The 9,366-nt window shown below is 39.0% G+C and overlaps 1 protein-coding gene across 1 annotated transcript in view; it reads left to right on the forward strand.

Annotated features, from left to right (window-relative positions):
• Window positions 1-6,208: 6,208 nt before the first annotated feature.
• The window catches only part of rpf2 (ribosome production factor 2 homolog), a 5,517-nt gene continuing 2,359 nt past the window's right edge, over window positions 6,209-9,366 (forward strand). Inside the window, exons 1-3 of the mRNA XM_039598447.1 lie at window positions 6,209-6,360; window positions 7,209-7,341; window positions 8,979-9,016. Coding sequence (XP_039454381.1) covers window positions 6,338-6,360; window positions 7,209-7,341; window positions 8,979-9,016 — 194 coding nt within the window. The 5' untranslated portion in view covers window positions 6,209-6,337. The remainder of the gene's footprint in view (window positions 6,361-7,208; window positions 7,342-8,978; window positions 9,017-9,366) is intronic.

The raw sequence follows: 9,366 nt of genomic DNA on the forward strand, positions 1-9,366 counted from the left end.
ATTGTCCTGGTGTCGGCGGTGGCGCTGCTGCCCCTATTTTAACTTCCAGTTTGAGTTGTTTGCATTGTTGTACCCGTGACTTAGATCCCTTGCATGAAAGCTCTTTTCTCTGTTACGATATTCTAGCCCACTCTTGCTGTGATCTTGAAGTGCATGTAGAGGTATTAAACACGCTCTGTTTCAGGCTGTCCACCTGTGCCCAGTACAACGGTCCCTTCCTGCAGGTGTCCCCCCTCATTCCCCACAGACAAGGCTTCCGCCCACCCTAGACCAGGACCCTGACGTGCTCAGATCAGTCCGCCTCTTATGAGCATACTTTAGATCTCATCCATTGGTTTAAACTTCAAATTGCACGCACGCACCCACCTAGCTAGCATGACTATTTCTGTACTCTGTTACTGAGTTTACTTTAAAAGCCTGTTTACTCAAGGTACTTGGAGGCAAATCACCTCAGCTCAAGTCATGCTGAGCTTGGGCATTGTGGGATTGTCTTTGAAATGCCATCTTGCTTTGATATTGCACTAAAGGTTCAGAATTTCTCATCTTATTGGTCAGGTTTTTTTTTTTTTCTTTGGCAGCTTTAAATGGTAAACTTTCAGCTTGCACCCTTCAGATCTGAGCTTGAAGTTTTTACATTGGCCCATATCTATAGGAAGCTTCTAGATATTTCAACCCAGTCATGCAGCATTCACAGGGGGTTTAAAAAACAAACAAACAAAAAAAAAACCTGAATGTAGCACAGGCCGTGTAGAGTGGCTTGCTCGGCCATCTTTCGAATGTACATTTCTCTGGAAAGAAAGCCTGGAACGGGTTTGAGCTGAATGTACGACTCCAGACAACGCGCTCACAATGCCCTCTGCTGACCAGCCATTGTTCAGCCCCAGCCCACTGAGAGCCAGCCCTCCTGGCCACTCGCACTGTGTCCAGCTCTGAAAGGAAATAATGAATCGGACACTTTTTGCTTTAGTTGCCCACCAAAGCATTTTCCTTCCCCCCCAAACATAATATCATCCTGTCTCTTTCCGCCACATACAGAGATGTAAGCGCACAAAAGAGGCCCACTAGTCTGAGCATGCCAGGGTGATCCCAGATCATTCCGCATATAACCACTACATAAACTGCCATTTTATGAAATTTATTGTGCCCTCACTCTTTTCTTTTTGTCATTTGGGTCAATGCCCTTTGTTTGCAGGGGGAATCCTGACACGCTGCATGTGACTACTAGTGCCGTGTTGCTCAACAGTGTAATGTAGCGCTGTCTCTTCTGTCAGTGTGTGTGCTTCACCTTCCTCTTGTTTTACAAGCTGAAAGTTGGAACTGCCCCAACCTGGTGCATTTTGAATAGGCGGTTTTGTTTGCGTTTTAGTCCCCCTTTTTGTTTTTGTGTTTTTTTGTTTTTTTTAATAAATTTCATGTGTCTGTTTAACTCTTATAGATTTCAGGCTTCAGACGGGTGCTGAAAGCAGGATAAGTTTCAGTCTTGTTTGTGGTTTTGTTTTTATTTGATACCCTACAGCCAAGGTTTAGCTTCTCCTGCCAGAGAATGCTGTTTGAATCTTGCAGATGTGATGGTAGTTTTATCCTGATTTCAGCACTTGACATCATCTAAACCACTTGGCGTGCTAGTCAAGCTAGCACTTGGTAAAAAGTTATCTATATAAGGGCAGGAATTTTGAAAAGTGTCCCTCTAGTTTGGCTACATGGCTTTTTTTTTTCTTTCTTTCTTTCTTTCTTTCTTTCTTTCTTTCTTTCTTTCTTTTTTTTTTTTTTCAATTTCCCCTTCAATTTGAGATTAAATGACTTGTAATGGTAGTCTGACTTATATTTTTTTTAAGAATTTCCATCTAGCAACAGAAATGGTATGCTAGCTGTTGGATTAAGTGCATTTTAGCCTTGTTGGTGTGGATCATTGGCGTTTTTATATGGTGAACTCTATTTTGCAGTTTAATGGTAATTGAATTTTATACAAAATATTTTGTATTTCTGCTGCGGACCAATATTGTTTTTTTGTTTGTTTTTTCTTTCTGCCCTTTGGTTCTAGATGTTGTGTTGTGAAAACCAATGTTCCAACAAGGTTAGTTGAGGGATGACTAGATCATGTTATCACTTTGCTTTGTGAATCCGAGGAAGCGGAAGCCAGGAAAGCCTCCCGCTTGAATGAGAGGGTACAGTTGCAGGTTGTACTGAATGAGCAACTTTGCTGTTCTAATTCATTTATCTGTTCTCTGGATGGTCAAGATGTGCTAAATATCTGTGCTATGAGCTTAATGCTTCAATAAAAGATACTTAAATGTGAGATCTGTGTGCTTTTATTTTTAAGTATTCTGGCTTCAAGACCCTGTAGGATGGTATGTTCTGCATCAGAAAGCTTTAAAGGGATTAAGTGGGTTTTGATGTAGTTTGAGCAAAAAATCTCAAGACCTAATGTGAAACAAGCTGCTCCCTCCTCTAATACACTAATGATTGGACCTAAATCAGAGGATCTCTCCTGGTCCGACAGTGCAACTGCACTGGTGGGAGAGGCCACAACAGCAGTTCCAGGAGGAACAAGCTGGAGCAGAAGCTGATGGTCTACACCAGGGGTCCCCAATCCCAGTCCACGAGGGCCGGTGTCCCTGCAGGTTTTAGATGTGTCCTTGATCTATCACAGCTGATTTGAATGGATAAATTACCTTCTCAACATGTCTTGAAATTCTCCAGGGCCAGGTAATGAACTAATCATGTGATTCAGGTGTGTGATCCAGTGTGTCTAAAACCTGTGTGTGTGTGTGTGTGTGTGTGTGTGTGTGTGTGTGTGTGTGTGTGAGAAAACTGTCAAACCAGCTGCTCTACAGTAGACCAACACAGGGTTCAGTCTTCCCCTGTCAATGACATCCCTCTCCCCCACCCCTCCTCCCTCTGCAGAACAAATGGGGACACCTCCGTATAATTTTTTTTTTTTTTTTTTTTTTTTTTAAATGGGGGGGCCGCCAAAAACAATTTCCAGTTTGATTATGTTGTCATAAAGTATAGGTTACTTGGAAAAAAATATCCTTGTTAATATCCTGCTCTTAACTCTTAAAAACGGGTACATATGGAAACAAAGATTAAAAAATCATCTGTTTGAATTGACTGGAAGACCCAAAAAGCTGAGCAAAAGCAGCTTGAATCCATTCTGGGAAAGTGAATCTTTAAGAGCAAACTTGTTAACAAATGACATAAGTATTAGATCATATAAGAGTGAACTGTTGGCCCTGAGATGCACCAGCTTTTCTGCAACCTTATTACATTTTTTTCCCAACATCACTGACTACTTCCATCCTGACATTTTAAAAGTGCTATAAAATCCAAGAAGTCCTTTTTTAAATTTAAATCTTTATTTGAAAAAGGAACAAAGCACAAAAGCATTGTTACTTTTGTAGCTCAAAGATTGCATAAAATAAATGCTGTACATGCTTTTTTAGAACTTGAGCACAGAAGGAGTTTAAAAAAGGAAAAGAACAAAGCAAAAACTGAGGAAGTTTTTCTTGTACCAAGTATCTTTGTAAGAAATTGAGAATAGAACAATGACATTCTAAACTCTGTGATTAGTTTGATAGGGTGGATATACCTGTAACATTTCATGCATAAAATGAGGAAATTGGTTTTCTGTTTAGAAACCTCACATTTATTAATAACCACTGATGGAAACTTTTTTTTTGGTTTATTCCAGTTATAGGAAATTAAAGAAAAGAGCCTTTTTTCTGTTGATCTTTAGTTAAAATTATACCCAAGTGGGAAATCTCAGTTTTAACTGGAATATGGGTGGAAGGGGGTGAAATCTGTCTCCACCTTCAAGTTTCTGGGCACCACTTCGCTGCCAACCTCACCTGGACCCACAACACCATCGCCCTGTCTGCACTTCCTGCCTGTCCTGAGGAAGAATAACCTGGACCAGAACCTGCTGCCTGGAGGTCATTGCCAGATCCTCCTGCCTAAGGAAAACCAGGGTCTTCACAGGTGACCCTGTTCTCTAATATTGTTTTCTCATTGGTATATATCCCTGCTTTATTATTATTTATATTTTATTCCTGCAATGTTCATGTTCATTGTATACATAAAACAACAATAAAAAGCTATTCTATTCTATTCTATTCTATATTTTAAAAACTCTGTTTCAGAACAGTCTTTAATTGCCATTAGTTCACATTTATTGATGTTAAGTAAGAGACCTGATGCTTTGAAAAATACATTGATAGTTTTAATAGCTTAAGGAATTTGGGTGTCATCCAAAAAGAATTCAAGGAAGGAATTTCTTTGCCCAGGTAAAGAATTTCCTTTTATAGGATTCGATTTTTTGTGACAGCCCAGAGGCAGACCAACCAGGAGAAAGAGATATGGGGAAATTGGACACCCTTGACAAATTCCTTTATAAATATTGAACCCGGGAGTTGATCCACCCTAAAGTTAAATGGAGCTGTTACTATTGTTCTCACAGCAGCAATGAAGTTACAACCAAATCCAAATTTATTGAGAGCCTGAAAAATAAAGTTGTGCTCTGGTGTATCAAAAGCCTTCAAAAAATCTAACAGTAAAACAAAGCCTTTGTGTTCAATAACTTCAGGGTAATCCAAGATGAGCCTTATAAAGTCTGGCTGTGTCTAATTGATAATTGAGTTCAAAATAGATTTTAAACTTTTGGCAAGAATTAATGCTAGAAATTTATAATCGTTATTCAGTAAACACATAGGGCACCCATTGTCAGTGACCTGAAGATCATTCTTTGGGATTGGTATTAGAGACTTTTAACGGTTAAGGTTGTTGGGACAACTTTGTTTTGTATACTTTCTATATGAACCTATAATGAAAGGAAGCTAGCTCATCAGAAAAATAATCAAGGTTCAAGGTTACTTTATTTATAACCATAGGTAAAATTGCTTTACAGAAAAATTATAGCATTTGACATCCCTTCACAAAACACACACACCTATTTAAACACATATTTGGTAATTAGACAAGATGAATTAAATCAAAAAACAGTTCTTATTAAGTTTAATGACGGCAGCAGGTACAAATTTGTTTTTTTAACGTTTGTCCTGCATCTTGGAACTAGAAACCTCCGTCCCGAGGGAAGAAGCTGAACTTCACCCCATAGAGGATGTGACCCACCTGTCAGACGACTGGACCATCTCACTATCTGATTCAGTGAGTTTTTCCCTGTGACAGGTGTCTGACCGAACCATGTCACTAAACAAAAAGATAAAACAGACTCAATAAAAGAACGATAAATAAAATTCAAATTATTTGGTCAATGTGGAAATGAGCAAGTTTCCTCAGGCAGTAAAGGCAATGGTGAACCTTTTTGTGGACTGATTTGCAGTTCTCATCAAAGTTCAGTTTCTCTTCAGTTATGGTCCCAAGATATTTATTTGATTGCACTGGTTCTATTTTCTGACCTTTAATTAAAGCGACCCTGTGCCCATTTTGTTGTTTCCTAAAATTAATAACCATATGTTCTGTTTTAGATATGTTCAGTTGGAGACTGTGCCTAGTTTCACCCTTCAGTAAGCTGAAGCTGAGACATCTGCATATTTAAAATGGCACTGTTTTCATATCTGCTTATGTTTGTATAGACAATGAATAATAAGGACTATAAGACACACCCTTGGGGAGAACCTGTGGAGGAGAACACTGGATCCAACCCACCAGGTTTTTCTGATTTCAAACTGTTCTGAAATATAATTATATTTACATACATTATTATATAATATAATATATAATAATATAAAACATTTAGCCAAGAGGCAATCTGTTCCAGGAGATTTAATGTTTTTGGGGGTGAGAAATTCCAATCTGAACTTCTTGTATAATCTGATCAGATATGGGGATGGGATCTACCTTCAGAGTTTAAAAGGCCATCCGCAAAGGTTTGGAAGTCACTAATGATGAAGTGATGTCAGTGATGACATCTGAAGCCAGGCTGCTTCAAAAAGGGGTTTGCATACTTTACATCCACTCTTTAAAATCGATTGGATAACCACAAAATTTTAATGTAAGTGGCTGAGATTGATTTGATGAAAGGAGAAGTTTCCACAGTATAGCAACACCCAATGAAGATGAAAGATAAAATGGGTTACAACTATAAGATTCACAAAATAGATACATAGATACCACCATCCCTTCTGTTTTGGTGTGATTAAGATGGAGAAATGCATCTTAGAATTCTGATCTGTGACCACTTGATGGCAGTATTTTATTTTTGGGGTATTTCGGTGCTTCGGATACTTCCATGTGTGATCGAAGAAGAAACTCAACATTGTTTTTACGTGTTAATTAATTAGTGTGGTCGTTAGCGATTAGGAATACAAATACATATACAATGACGCAGTTGGATTCTGTGATGTAAGTTTGGACTCTCGCTTTGGGGGGCCTGGGAAGTGTTGCTATGCCTTTTGTCTTATGAATGAGCTGTTTATGGCAAAGCTGCTAACCTTTAGCTTTAGCTGGCTAACTCGTGGCATCGGCATGTCTCTGTGCCGTCTCTCTGCCATCAAATGCCACCTAACATTTATACATGAGCGCATAATCAAATCGATTTCTCCATCTCTCAGCCTCATGTTCGTGTTTAATGTGCTTTGAGATTAGTGGTGTTATGCCTAAAATTCAGTGTCTAACCGTCTGAGCTACATTCGGTTTGAGTATTTTATGTTTAAGGCCATCATATTAATATAATTAATAACAAACATATTTAAATGTCCTGTTTTTTGTATTAAGTCTCTGTGCTGAAACTAAACTTTTTAAGGTTACCTTCTTACTTTCAGTGCAACATGTTCTGGTACAAACTGGCATTGCATACAAGTTTGGTTGATATTTCTTCAGCACTGTGCACATAAAGTCTCTATTCTAAACATAGCATTATTCTTAGGCATGTGTTTATGTACTGGCTGAGTATATGTATTGATTTATATCAGGGTTCCTCTCATAAACAATGCTCTAAGGTAGTTTGTTGTCAAGCTAGAAGACATTCAGACAGTGAAGTTATGAAGATGATTTCCCCGTGTCGCTGAAAGAAAGAGGAAGAACGGAAACAAGATGAACAGAAACAATATCTGTATTGGCTAATTGGGCACATTGTTAGATTATCAACCAATCAGAAGTACCAGTTTGAGTTTAGTTTCCTGTGACTCTGATAGTTGGCCTTGTGTGCAATTTGTCATTTTCCTTGTATTCCCTTTTGTTTTCTTCCTCAGAAAACCGAAGACAAAGCGCTCAAAACGCTTCTTGGAGAGCAGAGCACCCAAACTGACTGAAGATGTGAAGAGTGCCATGATTATGAAAGGAGGGAACACAAGTCAGACCATCACCCAGGCCCTTAAGGACATAGTAAGTCACAGAGCTGTGTAAGGATGGAGATTGGGATATTTGTCACCCTGACATGTTTCAGATCATCAAACAGATTTTAGTATTAGACAAAAGCTATCCAACCCTACCTGGCCCTATGTGGAACCCCCCCCCCTCCCGTTCTTAAACTTTGGGGTGTTTTCACACCTGTAAATGATGAGTTTGTACACTTGGAGCTATTCCCAATGATTTGGTTTGTTTTTGCACAGAGAAAGTCCTTGTGAACCAAAATGCCTTACTACAAACCACATGACAATGTTCAGTCTGCTTACTAGCCAGATTTGTCTGTCTGTGGCGGGAGGAAGAAGGTGCTATGTTCCGGACTATTGGAGAACACAGAGAACTTAGTTCATTTCATTGCTAGCGGCTAGCCCATACAGACCTTTGCACATCTACAGTACTTTGCTGCATGCAGAATACAAAGAACACCTGGCTACATTTTTTAGCTCAGACTTGTAACATACACCTGGTAGTTGGTTCAGATCGAGGTCTGATCAGGTTCACACTGTAAATGAACCACAGAGTTTGATTTATATAGCCTAAAAAGCACAGGTGTGAAAATACCATTAAATTAACTATGATTAACCACGTTTTTTTGGAAAGCTGAGTTCAATTTCAGATAACCACACCCAGGCCTGATCACGGCCAGAACAAGACTTTACTTAAAATCGAGTCTTTCTGACAAAAAGAAGCAGGCTAAAAGATCTCAAAAAGCAAGACATCGTGCTACGAGCTAAAGAAAATCAAGAATTCAGATTGACACCTATCAGCTTCTAAGGCTTTGGGACTCCAGTGAACACAGTGAGCACCTGGTATCCACACCTGGAGAAAACTTGGAACTGTGATGAACTTTCCCAGGATAGAGCAATATAATGTATGAATCTCACTGCTCGCTTCATTCAACACTTGTTTTCAATAGGGAAGTTGCAGACCACCTCTGGTATACACACTATGCAACACTCATGATGTGGTTGAAGTTTTTCTCGTCTCTTCTTTACTTTTAAAACCAGTACAGGAGACGACACAAGAGATGACCATAAAAGTATCGTGGTGGTATCTTTACTCACGGTCTGTTGTAATGAGCTTGGAAGCAAAGATGGCCCAGGACAAACGTCTGCCAGTGTCGGAAGTTCAGGACGATCATCTGTCTGTGTGACTGCTTCTATAGGCTGGACGTGTAAAATCCATGTGAATATTTAGTGTGTTAAAAATATTTTACTCATCTGTTCTTAAAGCAGCTGTTCACGCCGACTGTTTAATTTCACTGGATGAATCTGCGGCATTAATTTTTTCCAAACTGAGATCAATTTTTCTGATTTTCCGGCTCACAGTGCGTTTTGGGGTTTTTGTGTTTTGTTTTGTTTTGTTTTTTTGGCAAAAAATGCAACACGTTCGGTGTGAACGTTACACCACGTATGTTACACAACAAGTTTGGATCTGGAAAATTCGGAATTCCACATCCCTTTTTTGCAACGTGCTTGATGTGTAATGGCTTTAAGATCTGTTAGCCAGATTTTCTCAGCATGTTTTTAGAGGGATTATAGAAATTTTCAAACATTAATGAAAAATCATGTGTACTATTTCTGTAAATTCATGCAGTACATTTGTTTCCTCCACAGTATTCACTGAAGAAACCCAATGCTGTGCTCTACAAGAAGTAAGTGATAAATCCACTTTGTTCCTATAATAAATGCTCGGGTTTTATTTGATGGAACAGGTTTATCAGTTCATCTGCTTTGTGTGGGTCGTTTCTAGATATTTGAGCTGAAAAACTTTGAATTGTCTATTTAGTTGCTTCTGATCATGCCTGGGAGGTAAGAATTACACTGGTAGTTGTATTTACAACCATTTACATAAACGGCGCTTCTGTTAACAGGCTGGTTTGAAAGTGGCCACGTCAGCCACCAGATTTATCTCATGCCACACAGAATTTCAGCCATATTTGAATTTCTCCATGAGGTGACCGCCTCGTGGAGAAATGTTTCCTGTTGAGGATCCTATAATACT

This window comes from Oreochromis aureus, linkage group 15, assembly GCF_013358895.1.
Source record: "Oreochromis aureus strain Israel breed Guangdong linkage group 15, ZZ_aureus, whole genome shotgun sequence".
Lineage (NCBI taxonomy): Eukaryota > Metazoa > Chordata > Actinopteri > Cichliformes > Cichlidae > Oreochromis > Oreochromis aureus.